The sequence below is a fragment of the Canis lupus genome, chromosome 11 (assembly GCF_011100685.1).
Source record: "Canis lupus familiaris isolate Mischka breed German Shepherd chromosome 11, alternate assembly UU_Cfam_GSD_1.0, whole genome shotgun sequence".
Classification (NCBI taxonomy): Eukaryota; Metazoa; Chordata; class Mammalia; order Carnivora; family Canidae; genus Canis; species Canis lupus.
Genome location: NC_049232.1, coordinates 40,542,061 through 40,563,126, shown reverse-complemented (window position 1 = coordinate 40,563,126; position 21,066 = coordinate 40,542,061). Strand labels below are relative to the sequence as shown.

General features: G+C 40.1%; 1 protein-coding gene across 2 annotated transcripts in view; it reads right to left on the bottom strand.

The window, feature by feature from the left end:
- FOCAD (focadhesin) overlaps positions 1-21,066 on the bottom strand; it is a 313,675-nt gene that overhangs the window by 72,586 nt on the left and 220,023 nt on the right. For both annotated transcript variants that reach the window (XM_038552511.1, XM_038552512.1), the window contains exons 22-25: positions 18,299-18,391; positions 10,493-10,581; positions 7,320-7,364; positions 2,441-2,549 (exon numbers count right to left, since the gene is read on the bottom strand). In XM_038552511.1, coding sequence (XP_038408439.1) covers positions 2,441-2,549; positions 7,320-7,364; positions 10,493-10,581; positions 18,299-18,391 — 336 coding nt within the window. The remainder of the gene's footprint in view (positions 1-2,440; positions 2,550-7,319; positions 7,365-10,492; positions 10,582-18,298; positions 18,392-21,066) is intronic.

Genomic DNA, 21,066 nt, shown 5'->3' with positions numbered 1-21,066 from the left:
GGTACTTGACGAATACACATCCTCAACCTGTGCCCCAAAAGGGATAAGGATTTACCTTTTATACAAGACAAGCAGAGGTGAGAGGGCAGGTGGTTGCAAAACAGACTGCGTCCGAGAGCAATCTGGTGCCTGCCTGTGTTTAGCGAGGGTGATGTAGGGGTTAAAGGGAGAGATGTGCAGGGAAAGAAACTCAAAATGTCTCATTTCTATGACTTGCTATTTCACAAAGGAGGCAATAAAGCAGTCTACAAAATTTTCATACCATCTTTAACATTTCTGCTTACTATCACCAGATATTTATCATTGTGAATCATCACAACATTTTGCCTAGCTAATTAGGTATGAAAGCACAAATGATCTTCAGTTGGGAAAAGAGGAGGAAAGAGAATGCAAAAACAAAACAAAACAAAACAACAACAACAACAAAACCCAACTCACTAAAAAGAGAGCTTGGTTTTTAAAATATTTCATGACCATGGATGTCAAAAGCATCCGTTAACTCACAACGTGACACTCAGGTAGTGCAAACGACAAAGGTCAACACAGTGTGAAGCATACTTGGAATTAATGCCTTGACTCAAAGAAGGCCTTCTGCCTAGGATCTTTGGCCCTTAGTCATATGCAGATTTGAACAAAGTTTGAAAACGTCAACTTTAATCAAATAATGAGATCTTGAATTTGTACTGAATAACAATCAAAAACAAGATGATGAAGAATAAAAGCAGAGCCCCATCTTTGAGCTGTGTGGCTTCTTGATATTTTGTGTAGAATGTGTTACAGTCAGTATAGAACAAAAGGGTAAGGGAATTAAAAAAAAAAAAAAAAGGATTGCCTGGAACTCAAACTCTGAGCTAGACCCCTGATTATTACTGGTGCAGATTGCCTGCTTGACTGCCCAAAATCAGGGATCCTAGAAAGGCATGTTAACTTTTTAGGTCATGCAGATTCTACTTAGTATATTGTCTCTGCTAAAGTACTCCATGGCTCTTTCAAGGATATAAAACATCTTTCTCATAAGTCAAATAAGATTCAGAGTTTTAAGCTAAATTTTCATACGGTAACTACACTTTTATCGTTCATGCAATAATTGCTTGGCCTCTTTCCCTTCCCTACATTTGTAATATACATTTGTAGCTTTTGCCACATAGGCTCTATTCTCTTGTTTACTGGTAATGGCACCTTTTGGAGAATTCACTCCACCATGATTTGAAGCTTGGTTAAAGGCTCAATGAAGCTACCCATCCAACCTGCCCAAGGTGTGGGCACGAGACATAGGGACTCTAAATCTTGAGTGATGCAAGCACAGTATGTGACCAGAGCTGATCCATCCCAGTGGTGCTGGTCTGCTGTGATGGTTCTCATGTCACTTCCTGTGCCTAATGCTCTTCCCCAAACCCAGTTTTAAGCTTTGCCTTCAATTCCATGGGCTTCCAGATGCCACATCCTTCTGCTTCCTTTCTTATTTAGAGGAGAGTTGGTTCCTTTGCTTGCAACCAAAAAACTCCACCATGAAAAAAAGAGTACAGATGGCCCATAAGACACAGGGAGGGAACACAAACAGACTGAATAACATTGAATAAAGAATGGTTTTTCCAGCAAGAAGTCAGATAATGGTTACTATTACTAAGGGCTTAGTATCTACCAACCATTGTGCTCTACATATATTCATTCATTCATTTAATCCTCACAAGAATCCTATCTGGTGAGTACCTTTATCCCCACTTCACAGATGGGGGAACAGGCTTTGCAAGAGGAAGTTACCAACAATAGACCACAGAGCTACTAAGTGCAAGTATTGGGATTTAAATATAGTACTCTCCTCTTCCAAAGCCTATGTTTTTTAACCACTTGGCTATATTGTCTCCAGATAATGATAGCTACTAGATAATGGGGCTTAAAAGAAGAATAAATCCATGCCTTTTTATTTTGACAGATATGAATTATCTGAAAAAGTACATTGGAAATGAACATTGGCCAGCTCGCCACATGTTTAATTAAGAAATAAATGCCTTGCAAAAATGAATAGGCACTTTGTCATTGACATCTACAATTAAAATGCAAAGTACAATTTTTTTCAGTCAGTAAACACTGCTTATTTATCATTTTTTGACAGCATTGTTCACTTTCAGTAAGCCTAGTTAACCTCCTAAGATTGGTTACCACTGATGTAATCACAAAAAGACAACCCCTGTTGCATAAAATTGGTACCTTCAAATGGAAATGACCACTTAACTGTGATGGAGAAAGCAAAACAGAAAAGCAGCAAGGAAAAGTGTCTGAGGAGCCCCTCCAGCTCGCACTGTAAAGGCCCATGGAGTAACATAACTTGGTGCTGCCGCCAAGCACAGGTCTTAAAACCTCATCAAGTAAGGGCCAGGCTCAGAGAGGCTTCTTACTTTTCAAACAGTTGCCCAGCTGGTTCAAATCACCCTCCACTCACCTCTGGGACCCCCTCAGAGTCTGAGGAGAGGCTGGCTTCGTGTTTGGATACGACGACAGCGAGGCTGCTTAAGGCTAACAGTGCGTTGCCCTTGACCACTGGGCTCTCCCTGTTTAAAAAGAAAAAATTCCAGGAGAGGATTTGGGGGCATTAACCAGGAGAAGAGAAGGCGTTATTACAGAGAAGGCAGATGAGGTCAGAAAGCACTTCCATTCCTTCACAGGGCTTCATCCATGCACTTCTGCTTGTACGCTGATGCTGGCAGCCTTTCTTCCTTCTTCTGACGCTCATGCTGATTTCTCACTCTTCATTTGTGTATGGTCATTAGACTGTGTGTGTGTGTGTGTGTGTGTGTGTGTCCTACAAGTCTAAGCTCATATATCTAAGTTTTTTCTCGATTTTTTTTTAAGATTTTATTTATTTATTCATGAAAGACAGAGAGAGAGAGAGAGAGAGAGAGAGAGAGAGAGAGAGGCAGAGACATAGGCAGAGGGAGAAGCAGGCTCCATGCAAGGAGCCCGATGTGGGACCGGAGCCCGATGTGGGACTCGATCCTGGGTCTCCAGGATCATGCCCTGGGCTGAAGGCGGTGCTAAACCACTGAGTCACCTGGACTGCCCATTTTTCTCATGTTTTTGTTTCATTGTTTGACGTGGCATTTCCTAAGTGATCTCTTTCTGTGTCATCTTTGGCCAATATAAATGTATCAATTTGTTGGGAAAACACAAGTGAGGATAGTTAGGCGAGTAAGGGCAGGAGATTGGAACGGGCCTCTGGCTTTTCTACAGCACTGGTATGCAGTTGCAGCTTCGAGTGAGCCACTTCAGACAGCATCCTCCACCCAGCCACCTGCCACACTGGTTGACTGTCAACCATTATTATCCTTCTTATTATTATCCTTCTTTCCCTCAAGATGCCAAAGCCAGCAACCTTAAAGTCAGTTTGTTATAGAATTTAGAGACCCTAGATAAGATGCAAAGAAAAGGGTCTATTTTTAAACTATCTGGATTGAGAGTTGCCCTCTCTCGTTATCCAAACAGTGTGCTTTTTTCCTAATATCAGCAACCATATCTTAAAAAGGTGACTTCTGGATTTAGTACCAAGAAAACCAAACCTTCTTAAATATACTTACCACTTGAAAATGAGCATTTGATATTATTCCATTAATCCAACATGATTCTATAGAAGAAAATCTTTAGTGGGACACTGACATAGGAGTCTTGGCTTGCCATCTCTGTCGTAGCAGAACTCAGGCAACAGAGCACCTATAACCACTGAACCGATAGTTCAGTTCTGTCCTGGTTCCCATAAATACATATTACGGGTTCCCATAAATACAGAGATTGTTTCCAAAAACCTAGACTTGAGACCTGAACATGAATCTGTGTGGACATGCTAGAATGCCTCCTGCTTAACCCAGTGCAGGAATGCAACAGATCTGTGGGGTAAAGAGACTTCCATCCCCACTACCCTGGCAAGCTAAGGACCTCCAGTCCCAGCCCACAGTCATGCCTAAACCTGTGAGTTAGGTATTAAGAGGTTAATATACACACATGTTCTTCCATTTTTGCTTCCACTGGATAAGAACGGAACTCAAGACTTGCCATTATCACAGGCCTCCTACTACCTATTCATCTAATCCCCCTGCCTTCTCGCTCTGCCACCTTGGGGTGGTTAAACTCAGTAAAGGCTTGCTCTGCACACTTGGTCATTCTGTTCACTCCTAAATTCGCTTCTCTACGAGGCCTACCATAATTTGATAAGACAACAATGTTTATATTGGGGGATGGGGCGAAGGGAGAAAATAGGAGGGAGACCTGAAGGCTAAGCAGATGCCTTCAACCTAGGTTTTGCTAGAGTTTTACAGCGAGGATCACTGGGAACTCCTATAGATAATAATAAACACCAGGGAGCAAGGCAAAGTCTGGGCATTCTCAGGTACCCGAGCCATAATGTCACTAACAAAACCAAAATAAATCTTTTATTTCTAATATTATCTCTTTCCTTTAGCTGAGAATATCCTGAAGCCTGTCCTGCTATAAAATGACCACAAATCCCTAAAGTTAGATTTTTTTTTTTTAAAGTTTCAAATTCTCAGTAATTTGAGAATTCGATCCCCAGTTTTTATCACTTTATAGAAAAACTCAGATGGTCACCGGAAATTGGTATCAAATCTCTTAAAACAAAGATTAGACAAGATGTCCCCAAAAATCCTCTTGTAACCACAAAATTCTAGAAGAACACTTGACCTCAGTTTCAAAACAGAGCCCCAAAATGATTTTGTTTCAGAAGTGTCCTTGGACATGACATTCTTGAACATGTATTGTTCTTGTAAAATGGAGAAAAGTGTATATAAAGCCACTAGTAATTAGACCTTTGCTTGCAGACTAAATACATATTTGGACATTAATCTTTGAATAGAAAAAAAATATTTCACAGTCCACACAATGCATGCTCAGGCCAAGCTATATGTTTCACAAAGGTACTGTGACTAGCTCTTGGTCAACTCGACATGTCTAGCACAGTAACTTATGGAGATGAGACACTCGATATATATTTAGCGAAACAAATTCTTGGAGGAGCCCACCAGGTGAAAATCTACAACCGGTTCAGCAAAAACTCATCAGCTTGTTGATCAAATAACTATCCCCTACCAGTCAGGCAGTAGTAACTAATTTGCATAATAACATGTCAGCATCAGTACAGTATTTATCTAGGCAACACCACTAGCATTTTAATTAAACTGTCCTTTGGAACAAACTGATGCCATTAACCTAATTAAAAAGCACAGGGAAGGATGAGCTACAATGATGCTTTCTTAGGGACAAAGTATTACATTACATATTAGTAAAGTGACCCAGTCCTTTGGGGATTTTCATCTTCGGGTTCAAATCTATTTAATTAATAACAATGAAAATAAACTTACATCAATCATCAGGTTTATCTGTGTTCTGATTCTCCCTTAGCCCTGGCCTTGATGCTTTAAAACTGCTCTTAAATGAGCAAATCAGTCTAATCCTGTGACTGGTGTTTTACTTCCCGCATTTAACTTATGGCTCAGAACAATGGTCCAAACCAGGCTGTGGCAGCCAAGATCCAAGGAAGGGAAGGCTAAGCTGGCAGCAGGTGGTGGTGGGGTGGAGGAAGCCAGTGAGAAAAAGTAAAGAGGGGGCAGCAGAGTGATTTTTCATTAATCTCTCAGCCTCTGAACCTTACCTGCTGTCATACCTACTATTGTCAGCATTGCTTTAATAAGATAAGGTCTATAAAATACTTTGAAATTTTTGATGAAAAGGCTTAACACCACAAGAACATGAATTATTTTTATTCCATACCACTGAGAATGTAAACACATTCTTCTTAGGTATTAGCATCATGAAAGGATGCTTTGCAAATCCAAAAATTAAGAACTTGTTGAAATAAAATTTTAGAATGAAAAATGCAAAAGCTACTGGAAAGGCAAAATTGTAGTTTAATACAAAGCTCCTAGATTCTTCAGCATTCAAGTTTTTTGCTGCAAATGTCAGAGCACTGTTTTTAACAGGCTCTAAGTATACTACATAATGGAATCAACTATGAAAGGTAAAGGTCAAAGACAACCCCCCCCCCCACCCACCCAGCACCTCCTCCCCTCCAATATGCAGCTGAGCGCTCTCCCACTGTGTCTGCAATTCACCAAACTGGATAAGCAGACAAATGAGTCCCTAGTGAAGCCTCTCTGTACTTTAGTTTTCATTTTGTCAACAGATACGTCAACAGATATTTCCCAGTGCCTCCCACAGAACTGAGTGCAAGGGAGGATTACCACTTCTATCTCCCTTTATTCGGAAGACATGAGGCTGAGTAGTGAGCACGTACTGTGATCAGACTTCACAGTTACATGCCTGCTTAAGAAACTACTGGCAGAAAGTGAACTCTACGGTAGATCATGTTTTCTGTCTTTTTAAGGCAAAACCTATTTAGCCACGGAAGGTTGCAGGACACGATAGGGATAAACGTTCCTGCAATTAAATATGTCTAGATAATAGGGACACATGAAATCCTCTAGGTCAAAGGTCAACCTATGTTATTTGGTGGATAAGAAAAAAGGAAGTCCTACAGAAAGGGCTGCAGCTAAAGGTGATGGTGGAAGGGAGAAGTTGCCTTAACTGACATGTAACTTACTGCCAGGAACAATTACTCAGCTTGTTAGCAAAGGAACCTGAAGAGATTGTTCAAGCAAGTTCATTAGGGTATAATTTTCTGTTGAGAGTTGGCTTAAGATAAATAAAAAGCCTCAAGGGAGTAATACTCGTTATTTTTGTTAAAACAACCATAAGGATATGATTGAAGTTGCTTTTTTCATGGGTATTCATGCTCGTTTTTAGTATTTAAAAATTCGATTTTACATAAAAAAAATAAAAAATAAAATAAAAATTCGACTTTTAGATACCCTGGACCCAGTAACACAAAGGGAATGAAAGGAAGTACTACTTTGATTTATTTCCTGGCTCACAGTTGAGATTTAATAACCTATTTGTAGAACCCACATAATTCACATCAGCAAGGATTTCTCTTTCCCTCAACAGCCCCCACCTCCGCCCCAAACTAAATGAGAATCCTTTAAATCTAAGTCAAAGCACGGGGCACTTTGTTAGGTGTACAACAAGGGCATGACCTCATGACTCTTGATGTAGAAGTCATGTTTGTATTGATTCCTCTGTATTCTCACAGAAAGACATTAACTTAAGAACTAACTTAACATAAGAAAGGATAACAACAGATTTTTAAAAAACAATTGAAAAGTCCTTTACAATTCTTAAAGGGAGAAAATCGTAGGTACCTGCCAGGAAAAAAATGTTTAAAGAAAAAATTTGGTAAGATAATAAATGGATCTTACTTTGCCACCGCCTTGGTGATCTCCTCAGTCAACATGTCTCGGACCCTGCAATAAAGATTGAAAATAAGTGCAAAAGTTTATGTCGGAATAAGAACCCAATCTTTTTGCTTACCTGTCAATTAATAAGAACCTCTGGCAATGACTCCAGATCCGAGAACTATTTATGTGGAATTTTAGAGTAAGGTGAAAAAACTGTAACATGGGCTTGACTTCAAAGACTATCCCCTGCCTATCCCTTAGGTCACTTATTGGAGGCGGGGAAGGAGGTTACTGTAACCTAGGAGGGACACACAGGCAGTGCTGTGATGGTGTCACCTCTTAAACTGGGTGGTGGCCATACAAGTGTCCTTTATATTATATTCTGCTATGGGCTGAATGTTGGTGTTCCCCCAAAGTCATGTGTTAAAATGTTATCTCCCCCCGCCAAAAAATAAAAGTAAAAATAAAAGCTTATCTCCCCATGTAGAGTGTATGGAGGTGAGGCCTCTGGGGGGTCATGAGGGTGGAGCCCTGATCAATGGGATCAGTTCCCTTGTAAGAAGGGTCACAGAATGCTTGTTTTCTCTCTCTGCTTTCAAACATGTGAAGATACAAGGAGAAGGCAGCCTCTCGAGAACCAGGAAGCAGGCCTTCACCGGCACAAGATCTCCTGGCACTTTGATCTTCATTTCCTAGCCTCGAGAACCGTGAGAAATAAATTTTCTGTTGTTTAAGCCATGCATCCAGTCTATGGTATTTTAGTAATAGCAGCCCAAACTGACTAAGACATTCTCTCTTTTTTTTGCAGAAGAGCTCAGTAAAATAGCAATTTACTATTTCTAAATTGTAGATAATAGAATAGTCACTACGTATGTATAGAAAATAAAATTTTAAATGGTTATAAAATCACTCTGGAGCTGAAGAAAAACAACTACACTTGTGGATTTGAAGATAGCACACTCAATTCAAATATTTACCAGATAAAATTTCTTTTCAACATAAAAGCCTTGAGATGAAGAACAACCATTGACTGCCATATTTATGCTCTGAAGAAGCAATCATAGATACTTTCACTATATACTTTGAGTTTCATAAGTTCAAAATTTTTATAAATATAAAATTTTTGCAAATATGTTATAGCTCCATTATTTTCATGGGAAATATTTTTAAAATCTTAGCTATTCAGTGCTCTCTGAGAATGACTCGATGTTAAGAGCCAAGTTTTTCAAATAGTTGCAAACTTCTCCTACAGACCTTAAACTTGCATTCTATAATACTATTTGACAATAAATTTCTCTCCAATATATTCTCCTATCTCAGTCTTCCTAAATGGAGTACAGTGCATTCAATGCGGTTTTGTGTTTTTGCTTTTTTTTTTTTTTTACTGGTCAACGTGGAATATTGAAAAATGATGACCTGCCTACGGCAGGGACAAACCTTCTATGTGTGGACTAGTTTCCACCTCCTTAACCACCTGCTTCTGGCTGTTGTACCACCAATTGCTCCTTCTCTACACATAGAAGTCTCCTTAGCAGGCGAACACATCATATAATCCACCATCTTCATAGAAGAAAAAACTCTCCAGTGATTGCCCCATTTCGTTGCTTCTCATTCATCAGAATTGATTCCAAATATTTCTCCTCCTTCCTCTCTTTCTAGACCCTTCTATAATCTGACTTTTGTCCCCACAGCTCCATCAAAACAGCTCCTGTCATGACCACCAAGGACTCTGAAGAGGCAGAGGCTTTCTCAGTTCTCCATCTCCACCTTTTACAGACTCATAGCAACCTCTGACACAATCAGTTTCTCCTTTCTCGAAACACTTTCTTCCCTCAGTGTTTAAGATTCCATTATCTCTTCGTTTTCTTCCCACATCACTGATCACTACTTTTCCCTGTGCCTTCCTGGTTCCCTCTTCATTTTCCCCATGTCTAAATGTTAACTGCCCTGGGGCTCTGCCCTCTGACCTTTTCTCTATCTTACTCAATCTCTAGGTGATCTTAGCCAGCATCATGATTTTAAATATTGATAATACACAAATTTATATTTTCAGCTCTGATCTCATCCCCAAGCTCTAGACTTTTATCATCAATGACCTACCAGAAATCTCCAAATGGGAGGTCTAATTCTTAAGACCTAAACCTGATTCCTACCCCCAACAGATCTGCTTTTCTATTGTCTTCCCCATCTTAGGAAATGGGAAGTCCATACTTTTAGTTATTCACAGTCAAAATCTTGGAGTTATCTTCAATGCCCATCTTTGTCACATTCTTCATTCCATCTCTCTATATATTTTGGAGAATATACCCAATATACAACCCCCACCAAATCATCATTTTTAGAAGATGAAACTCAAGCTGTATGTTAAAGATAATCACAGAGAGGATGCGAAATCCAAATTCTTAACCACTAATCTTAAATTCAACGTCCTAATGTTTTAAATTGTGCTGCTATTTTTAAAGTTAATCTAGAAAATGTAACTTAGAATTACTTAAACACATGCACACAAAGCTTCTGTTTTCTACATATGTCAATTATCAGTAAATAAAAACCTAAACTCAAGTAAGCATTGAATAGATTTTTAGATTAAAGAAACCTGTGACTGCAGGTAAAGCAATTTAGATTCTTGGCCATTCTACCTAGATTTAGGTTGCTGCCACATTAATCTGACAAGGTAGTCTTCCTAACCCATGTAACAATTTAAATTGCTTTTAATGTGCCAGCACTTACACATTTCTAGCTAATATAAGGGAATTCACTAGGGGATGTCTGCCAAAGAAATTAAAGCCCTGTCGTGGTACAGTTGCTCCTAATAATGAAGATGTCTTGGGGAGACTGGAGGAGCACAGGAATGGAAAGGTATTCCTTGACTAATGTGAACTGTTACGAAGGCAATGAATGGAGTGGGAAAAACAGAATTTTTCAGTTGAAAGCATATAAAATAATCAGATATGGGGGAAAATGAGAAAAGCAAACCATTTTCGAGCTGGTTTAGAAAACAAGTGTAAAACTAACTAAAACTGATGAATAAAGCTCTACTTGTCAGATCTGGAAAATCCACCTATTGGAACTCAGTCTCTTCACCTTCAGGCGGGTATGAAAGTTAAAATTCCCTGCGTAAGCCTTTAATGTGGCCCCTCCCTCCCTCATCATTCATTTCCCAAGATGAGCAAGGAGTAGCAGAGAGGCCTTACCAGAGCCAGGCTGTGCCTTTTTTGTACTGCACCTCTTCAGGTCCTTCTTTCCCATGTTTCAGTTGCAAGTCCAGCTCTCCCATCCTGCCCTGCAGGACACAAAGCATATATCAGCCTGCAAACCCTATTGTCGGAACGGCCTTAAAATTTCCCTGTAAAACACTGATAACAGATAGAGCCTTCCCTCATTGGTCTTCAGTGTTCCTAATAAAATGCTAGATTATTATAAAAAAGAATGTGTGAAGAGAGAGAATCCCATCACCAATCAGGTATTTCAACACTCACCAAGAAGTTTATCCTGGGGCAGCTTGGAGATTTGGAAAATTTAGGGCAGAGCATTTCATTTTGGGATACTGATTAACACCAGATTTGAATCCCGCTAATGTGGGTCCCATTTAAAAAAAAAAAATCCTCCTTTATCATAATCATCTGCTTCTATTGGCAGCTGACAATTTTAACTGACACTATACCAAAAATTGGGTTCTGGACACCAGGACTAAAACAGAATGGTAGAAAATGAGGATAATCATGTAACACTTAAGATTTGGGTAATATATAACCAAAGTCATTCTCAAACATCTGCATATTACATTTTTATTTCTTGAATTTATAAAAGTTGGTACCAGGGATGCCTGAGTGGTTCAGTGGTTGAGCATCTGCCTTTGGCTCAGGGTGTGATCCTGGGGTTCTGAGATCGAGTCCCACATTGGGCTCCCCACAGGGAGCCTGCTTCACCCTCTACCTATGTCTCTGCCTCTGTGTGTCTCTCATAAATAAGTAAAACCTTACCAAAAAAAAGTTGACATCATAATTTTCAACTTCTACCCACAATAAAGATATGGCTACTATCACCCCTTTAAGACCACCAAGACCTTCAGAAATTTATTATCTTCCCTTTTTTTACACTCAGGATTATTTTGATCAGCTCCTTTCCCCTCTAGTATAGCACCAATTACATTATTTAAATGTACTTAAAATACTGGTTTATTGATGAGCTCTAAATTGGATGAGAACTTACTCGTGTATTACATTACTGAGTGATACCACACCATTTTCAGAAATGGCTGTGCCGCTTATGTTCTCACTAGCAGTGAGAATAAAAGTTCTAACTATTCCACATTCTTACCATCATTGGGAGTTGTCAGGCTTTGAATTTTTATTATTCTGGCAAGGGCAAAACAGTGTTCATTATGGTTTTAACTTTCATTTCACTGTTTATCAATGAGATTGAAAATGTTTTCAAATGTCTATTGACTTTTAGATTTCCTATTGTGTCCATTTTTTCTTTTTAAAGATTAATTTATTTGAGAAAGAGAAAGAGAGCCAAGGGGAGGAGCAGATGGGAAGGGAGAGAGAAACTCAAGCATACTCCATTCTGAGCACAGAGCCTGACACAGAGCTTGATACCATGACCTTGAGATCACAACCTGAGGTGACACCAAGAATTGGACGTTCCACCAACTGTGCCACCTAAGTGCCCCCGTGTGTCCATTTTTCTTTTGGTTGTCTTTTGAGTTCTAAGGTATGGGGGCACCTGGTTGGCTCAGTCAGTAGAGCATGCGTTCTCTCTCAGGGTTGTAAGTTCAAGCCCCATGTTGGGTGTACAGCTTCCTTTAAAAATAATAATAAAATAGGGATGCCAGGGTAGCTCAGCGGTTGGGTGCCTGTCTTTGGCCCAAGAAGTGATCCTGGAGTCCTAGGATCGAGTCCCACGTCTGGCTCCCTGCATGGAGCCTGCTTCTCCCTTTGCCTATGTCTCTGCCTCTCTCTCTCTGTTTCTCATGAATAAATGATTAAAATCTTTAAAAAAAAAAAATAATAGAGCAGCCCGGGTAGCTCAGTGGTTTAGTGCTGTGTTCAGCCCAGGACCTGGTCCTAGAGACCTGGGATCTAGTCCCACATCAGGCTCCCTGCATGGAGCCTGCTTCTTCCTCTGCCTGTGTCTCTGCCTCTCTCTCTCTCTCTCTCTCTGTCTCTCATGAATAAATAAATGAAATCTTTAAAAAAAATTAAAATAAAAGATAAAAAAAAATAATAATAAAATGGAAAACAGAGTCCTAAGGTATGTTCCATAGAAGAAAAGTATATCTCCATATATGCTCTAGAGAAGAAAGCAATACAGCTTGCGGAGTTAAGGATATGGGCTCTGGAATAAGAGTGCCTTGACCAAAGGCCATTTTCACTTACTTGCCATGTAAGTTTGGACAAGTTACTTCATCTCTCCAAACTTCAATTTCCTCATTCATAAAAATGTAGCTAACAACTATCTCATGGCATTAGGGCATCATGTCAAAATATGTGGAAACATGTCTATTTAGTATGGTGGCTAATAACAAATAGGAGCTACCGGGAATCCCTGGGTGGCTCAGTGGTTCAGCACCCAGGGCTTGATCCTGGAGTCCCGGGATTGAGTCCCACATTGGGCTCCCTGCATGGAGCCTGCTTCTCTCTCTGCCTGTGTCTTTGCCTCTCTCTCTCTCTGTGTCTGTCTTTCATGAATAAATAAATAAAATCTTAAAAAAAAAAAGCTACCATACCAAGTTTATTGTTAATAATAACAACAACAAAAAAACACCTCCCTTTATCATCTTCTTATCAAATGATCTCTTGTGAATATATACAAGCTCTCAGTTACCACCAGCCTGTGGGCTCACTGATGGCTGAAACAGTTCAATCAGTCTGAGGGGTCCTTGCACTTCATGCAACTTCCAGCCACAGTGCCTTGGGGCTGACCAGCCCAGACACTCTTGAGATTTGATGGATTTCCTAATCGCATCCTTCATATTTCTATTTACTTCAACCATATCCATCCCCATCTCCCCTGTTCTCAAAGATAGAATCCTGGCCCTTTCATTTCTCCCACTTGTCTCCTGGAGCAAGGAATCAGAGGCGAACAAACTGGCAAGACATGAATATTAATGCTTAATACTGATACTGACCTCCTAGGGGGATACGCGAAATAGAAAATAATATTTACTGCCTATCCCTGTTTGTTATGCTTCCTAAATTGGGCCTCTTTACTTGTAGGGACATGGACTTGCCAGAATGCTTTTCCAAAAAGGATAAACAGTAGGAAATGAAAAAGTTCAAAATCTGCTTAGAAACAAACAAACAAACAAAAACCAAAGGAGCTTAGTATCCAAGAAGCCTAAGGAGAAGGACTACTTTTCTAATCTCTCCTATAGCCACAACCCAGTACAACCATCAACGTAACTTAGTCAATTTCTTCCTTCTTTTTCCTTTGCTCTTCTTGATCCTCTCTTCTGGAATGTCTCTCTCACCCTTTCCACCCAGCCCATGTGAGGCTATTTATTCATATCCACTTTGCCCCTGAGTCTCTGTGTGTTGGTCATAATGGCACTCACCTGTCACCTCTGCTTCTGTGGTCAAAGGGGAGGGAAAGTACTCACTATGAGGGGAAAGGCTGAAATGATCACCTAAATTGAAATTTTTGGATTGCCTGTAGATTCCAATTACTTATCTATCCTTCTTGCTTTTTTGAAACCTTTAGTCTATATAACCAAGAGCTTGCTGATTATAGTGAGCAATCTCACCTAGCTCCAAATGTGTAGACATTAAAAACAAACCAACAACTCTTACAAGCGGTCAGAGAGAAATCTACCAGGGTCACTATTCCCTGACCCTGGTTTTTATTTCAGGTTATTTTATGGCTAACGGACCAACTCAGGAAGCAAATGTCTTCAGTCAAACTGTTTTATAATTCCTCTCTCTGGATTGAGGTCACATTCACAAGAGCCCTTTACACAAAGGCAGGAGACCTTAACCAGCTCAGCATCCCACACAAGCATCAAGGTAAAAAGGCTGTAGAGGCTTTCTTACCAAAATAGACTCTGAACTGTCAATCATCTTTATCTATCTGCATTTTCCATCTTAATGGGAAGAAAGCCAAATACCTCCCCATGTCAACCACATTGATACACTTAAAATTCAAATTCTAACGTCCTTGTGGAAAAATTAGATGAGGCTGGAAGCAGATGCCCAAGCTAAGCCACTTGTCCTGTTCAGATCTCAAACTTACATCATAATCAAACTCCAGGAAATAACATAGAATATATCTTTCAACATGTCCCCTAGGCTTAACTGAATAAAACATGCCTCCTCTAAATGATCCTCTGGTTTAATGCTACAAAATATGTCTAGCACCAGATGGAAGTAACTGCAACTCTTGCACAGAAGAAGGATCCTCCGGGACAGAAATTCTTGATATAGACAAGGAGTCTGGCAGTTGCTCTAATTCTTCTAAGATACCATAAATTCCATTTAAGTGTGTGGGCTCATTTAAAAAACTCAAACAATTAAAATGCATCAGTGTGCTCTCAAATAACAGTGATTACCTAAAAAGCTTTCCTGCACTTTTAAATAATACTGAAAAATCTTCTCTCTCTCTCTTTTTTTAAAGATATTATTTATTTATTCATGAGAGACACTGAGAGAGAGAAAGGCAGAGACATAGGCAGAGGGAGAAGCAGACTCCCTGCTGGTGAGCCTAATGTGGGACTTGATCCCAGGACCCTGGGATCACGCCCTGAGCTGAAGGCAGACACTCAAACACAGAGCCACCCAGGCATCCCCTGAAAATCTTATTGTCTATACTTTGAGTTTCATTTCCATTGTCACCAATTCTCAATAGAACTGGATTTCTGAGAAATCCAAACTAAAAAGGATTTTCAATGATAAATAAGCAAAGAGGCATGCTTTCACCTATGACAGTACAAAGGCAGAATAATTGACCTGCATTACTAAAAATACTCAGCTAGCTATTCATAAATAGATGTATCCTTTAAAAAGTAAAACAATTTGCATTATTTGCCATTACAAGTACTGACAGTGCCAGGGAAAGTGCATGCCACAGTGGAAAAGGCTGAGGCTCTGGAGACAGACAAATCCAGGTGAGGTTCCATTTCCTTCTCAGGAGCCCAGCAGTGGTGACTGTTGGGTTTTGCACCATTGCTTTGCTTTCCCATTTATAAACCCAATATACATGGGATTAACAACATTCACTTCAAAGGGTTTCTGGAAAGATTCATTGAAATAATATATGTTAAGCATTGGACACACACTAGTTATTCAATAAATGGTAGCTCTTATTATAAAAAATAACTGTGGTGGGACGCTTGGGTGGCTCAGCGATTGAGCGCCTGCCTTTGGCCTGGGGCGTGATCCTGGAGTCCTGGGATTGAGTCCCACATTGGGCTCCAGTTCCACATCGGGCTCCTTGCATGGAGCCTGCTTCTCCCTCTGCCTGTGTCTCTGCCTCTCTCTGCCTGTCTCTCTGTGTCTGTCATGAATAAATAAATAAAATCTTAAAAAAAAAATTGTGGAGGGCTTTTTTTTTTCTTTCAATCAATTGCCAAGTCATCTGCATGAGTTATACCGTAATCCTGTTCGATTTAGCCTTCCTTATGCTATGAGCTAAATAAAATTCTCAGTTCATGCTGCAGGAGGAGGAGTTATTCTTGCCTTCTTTCTCTAGGCACCCATAGTACTTTGTACATCCTCTATTAAAGCCTCAAAGATGTTGAACTAAAATTGCTGGTGGACATGTGTCAGTCTCCCACACAGAACCAGGAGCTCACAGAGGAAGGAATGCTCTATTCTTCGTACCCCACACACCTGGCCGAGGGCCCAGACAGTAAAAGGTGGTCTGTAATGATTGGTGAAGGAAAGCCCTGCAAAATCATACAGAAGAATACAGAGGTGAGAAAAAGTGCATGCTCTGACTTTCAATCTCACTCTTCTCTAAGAAAAACTATAATTGGTTAAGGGTGCAGACGAGTAATATACATTCCTTCACTCATGCACCTGTTCAAAATGGAGCGCCCAGATGCCACCTGGAACAAAAACATGTGACCGCTGAGCCAAGAGGAACAATGGCTCTAAAAGAACATCTTTAAAATGTGAATTCCAGCATGATTTGGGGAACCACCTAAAGCACTGTTGTGTGGTTGACAGACTAAGTATGTTAAAATGACCTGACAGCTTGGTAATTATGGAAGCTCCAGGTCCCATCCTTAGTTCCAACGAATCAGAACCACTGAAGATGCATCACTAGCTTTACAAATCCTAGACTCAATGAAACGTGATGCAGCAAAGTTGTTTTTTTTTTTAAAGAATGAATTTATTTATTTATTTATTTATTTATTTATTTATTTATTTGGCACAGAGGGAGACAGAGCACACACAATTGGCAGAGCAGCAGGCAGAGGGGAGGGTGATAGAGAAGCAGGCCCTTTGCTGAGCAGACAACCCAATGCAGGACTCAATCCCAGGACCCCGGGATTATGACCTGAGACAAAGGCAGATGTTTAGCCAACTGAGCCACCCAGGCATCACTGCAGCAAAGTTTTCACTGAAGACAAGAACACCAATGTTAAGATGCGTGGTCATTCATGACCTCTCCCATCTCCTCTCTGCTCCATCTTTTAACAGCTGTTACCTTCAATCCTAACATCATACTTCCTGAGACTCCATGAAAATCCTATTATGGGCCATAAATTACTTAAGTACCATCAGGTTTTTTTCTATCATTCTTAAAAATGAATTTTAAGGGACACCTGGGTGGCTCAGTGGTTGAGCATCTGCCTTTGGTTCAGGTCATGATCCTAGGGTACTGGTATCAAGTCCCACATCAGGCTCTCTACCGGGAGCCTGCTTCTCCCTCTGCCTATGTATCTGTCTCTGTGTCTCTCATGAGTAAATAAAATCTTGAAAAAAAAAAATGAATTTTAAGCTAGGGAAAGGGTTGGTGAGTCATTTCCTGACATTGTTAACTGTATTTTCCCACTGAACCCAAATTTCGAATTTCAAAATTCACCAACTACAACTCTTAATATTATTGGCTTAGATGAAGTCAAATTGAGTATAGTTCATTTATTTAATGAGCACCTATTATATTTTAGACACCATGCCAGAGAGACAATAGGGAAGAAAACATTGCTCCTAGCTTTTAGGGGCAGAGACAACCAAAGGGCCCCTGACAAATACCTAAGGTGATAAGGGCTTCCAAAAGAGAAGAAGAGGGGATGCCTGACTGACTCAGTCAGTAGAGGGCATGACTCATGATCTTGGGGTTGTGAGTTCCAGGCTCATGTTGGGTGTAGAGATGACTAAAGAAAAATAAAATAAAATATTTTAAAAGGGGGGAGGGAAAGCAAGGATTCTAAGAAAGCACAAAAGAGGGGCATATCATTCAGTTTTTTTTGGGGGGGGGGGGCACACAAGTGCATTCCCAGATAAAATCCTCTAAAGAACAAGCAGAAATTAGGTGGGCAAAGGAGAAAATGGTAGTGCCTGTAGGAAGGAATGGTGTGTAAAAGTCAGTAGGTTAGGGAAGACGTGCTGACTTTAGGAAACCAAGAAATTTAGCAAGACTGAAACATAAAATACAGGAGAAGGATTGAGAGATAAGCCTATAGCTGTCAACAAGTCCAGCTTGAAGAGGCACAGGTGCAAGGGCACAGGGTGAGCTCAGGCTGGGACATGCTCACGTCAAGGGGCTGTGGGATCGCCACAGGGGACATGTGAGACATCTAGGAGATCTTAGAAAGCAGCAGGAATGGAGAAGAGGAGCACCCAAGAGAGAGCTCTGGATGGACCACAGAGAGAGGATATTGATATTTAAAATTTAAGTGCCATTGTGTATGTAACTCACATTCTTTCATGAGCAAAATGAAGCACTGCAGTATTGACAGTGTTATTTTCCTAAATGCTAATACGTATTTGCCATAAAATGTGAGATACAAAGGAGACACTCCCCTACAGCAAACGATCCTACGGTTTTGTTACCTGTAAAATGGCATGATAAGCTCGACTCATATATGCAAGCCAGGCCTGTGGCAGGAAAATTGCACGGTGCCACTCGGAAGGCTGGATGTGAACCTGTGGGGAAAACATACCACAACGTAAGTTAGACTGTGTGGTATTAAAACAGAATAAAATTCTTTCCTTCCCTTCATTTACATGATTTAGATTCTAAAACAAACCAAATCCGTCTAGGTCCAGAACCACAAATAAGACCTTTTGGCTATTTTCAAAGGAGAAGAGCTTAAACTCGTGTAAAGACAAAATAAAATAAGCCTGAGATTTTCTAAATTAAAGCAAATAGAATTCTACAATAATAACAAGTTAAGATGTATGTGTAATACAAATGTGTCCCTGAAAATTAGGGGGCAACTCTGTGAAGCCTCTTGCCAATGTCAGGAAACTAGGTATTGTCTAACAAATCCCCCTAGTAATTTTAAATAAAAATAAATATTGCTCACATCCTGGATTTCCAATATGACAATTTCTGAAGTAATAAACTTAAATTGCCAACAGAAATATCATGTTGTGTAGAAACCATGAGGGCAAGAGATGCAAATGAGTACTGCACAGAGCAATCGTGCACACCACTAGATAAATGCCCTTTAATCAGTGTGGGTAAACAAGAGAAAAATGATACATGCCAACACTGAAGCCCTGTTTCTGACGAGAGGCCCAGACAAAACATCTGGTTTTCATAGTCATTTCTGTTTCTACCTATTAGTAGGAGGCTATCTTGCAACAAATCTTCCCAAGGTCTGCTTCTGTTAAAGAAAGATCGCTCAAGAAAAACAGTCATGGTGCATCACATTTCACATTTCCTGTAACTCATCTCATCTAAACCCAAACAACTAAAATTTTAGTCTGGGTCCTACACGCAAAGAAACAACAACAAACAGTCTAAAAGACAAATTTCTACATAATTACCCCAGAATCATGATAACTAGAGTGTGTAAGAAGATCTTACTGTACTGTAGGAATTAATTTTCTCAAGGGCTTTGTGATAGGAAAGAGCACAGCTTCTCTGAATATAGCTGGCTCCTAGGGCCTCTGGAATTTTCTGGAATCCTACTCCTCATGCAGGCCACTATACATTAGGTACTATGAAAGGTTATGAGGATTATCAATCAGTGTGTGTCTTCAGAGAGCTTTCTATTATTGGGACAGTCATAAAGGAGCACAAATAGATTATCAGACAAAACTAGGAGGAATCTAATGGAATGAAAAAAATAAAGTAAATTAATTCTGTCTGTTACCTATCACTCCTCATCCCACCACTGTTTAAAAAAAAACAAAACGATATTCAGACAGTCTGAAAAAGATACAGTGTGAAACGAACTTTAAAAAGTTGTTATGGACAAGTGTCTTCTTTTTCTGCCGTATTGAGGAGGGTAGAGGGAGCCTTGTCAATATGTCAACAAAAATCCTTGAAGGGACAGGCCCACCAATTCCTGCCTCTTCTCTCATTAACCAGGAAGTAGACTACAACCAAAGCCACATTTCCAGCGGGAAAGGCACGAAGCAGTCCTTGGCCCTGCTGTTTCCAAAATGTGAAGCATTTTCCTATCAATTCCATTTCCATTTCATGAAATACATGAACTATCAAGTCCTATTTTAGAGCACCTGGGTGGCTTAGTCAGTTAGGCATCTGATTCTTGATTTTAGCCCAGGTCATCATCTCAGGGTCGTGAGATCGAGCCCCGCGTCAGGATCTGTGCTGGGCATGGAGCCTCCTTAAGATTCTCTCTCTCTCGGGCAACCCTGTCGGGACCCCTCACTTCAGAGAGCTTTCTTCGTGTCTCTGCTTAATAAACTTCTATCGCTTTGCAAACAAACAAAAAAAGATTCTCTCTCCTTCTCCCTCTGCCCCTCCCACTCACCTTCTCTCTCTTTCCTTCTCTTAAAAAAAAAAAAAAAAAAATCCTATTTTGAGACCTGGATCTAACAGAAAGAACACTAAGACACCACAACCAAACTTTTCCTACTTCACAACCTCAAAATATTTCATTATTTTCCTGCCAAATAATCCACGGACATCCGTGTACTATTGAGAATAATCACCGTCTCAGCAAATTGGCAAGAGAGCACTGAACGTTTTGGGAAGGACAATGGTGGCAATTACTTCTTAAACCTGAGTTAAAAAAAAAAAAGAAAGAAAGAAAGAAAGAAAGTACTATGGAAAAAATGTAAAGGAAAATCAGCAAATCAAACATTGAGCTTCTAAGAACAAAAGCACTCATGCCCGGAAACCTATTTGAAAGGAGGTTATAAACTGAAGGTTAAATCCCCCCCACTGCCACTCCAACCACATCTGAAGGTGGGTGTGGGGACTCAGCACAGCACTAGAGCCTGCACACCAGCCTGAACTCCGAATGTTTTATGAGATTATACCTACTCTTACTTTTCTATGGAGTCAGCTGTGAATAAATCTCCCCAAAAATGCACTCTCTTGCAATTTCCTTTATTGAAGAGAAACAAGAAAACAGCTTGAAGTCAGTCATAGCCATTACATGCCAGTTGTGTTACACGCAAAAGAGATGTCCTTGACCATTTTTAACAAAAGCACATCTTAGAACGCTACTCGAACCCAATATAGAGCCACCCATATAGGTTAATGTGGCTAGGCCGAAAAATACAATTAGCATTTTTAAAGCACGAAAATTATGTATGATTTGCTATACTTTGAGAAGCCTTTGAAGGAAATCCAATCAACAAAATAATTACAAATCATGAACTTGCGACCTTGTTACTTG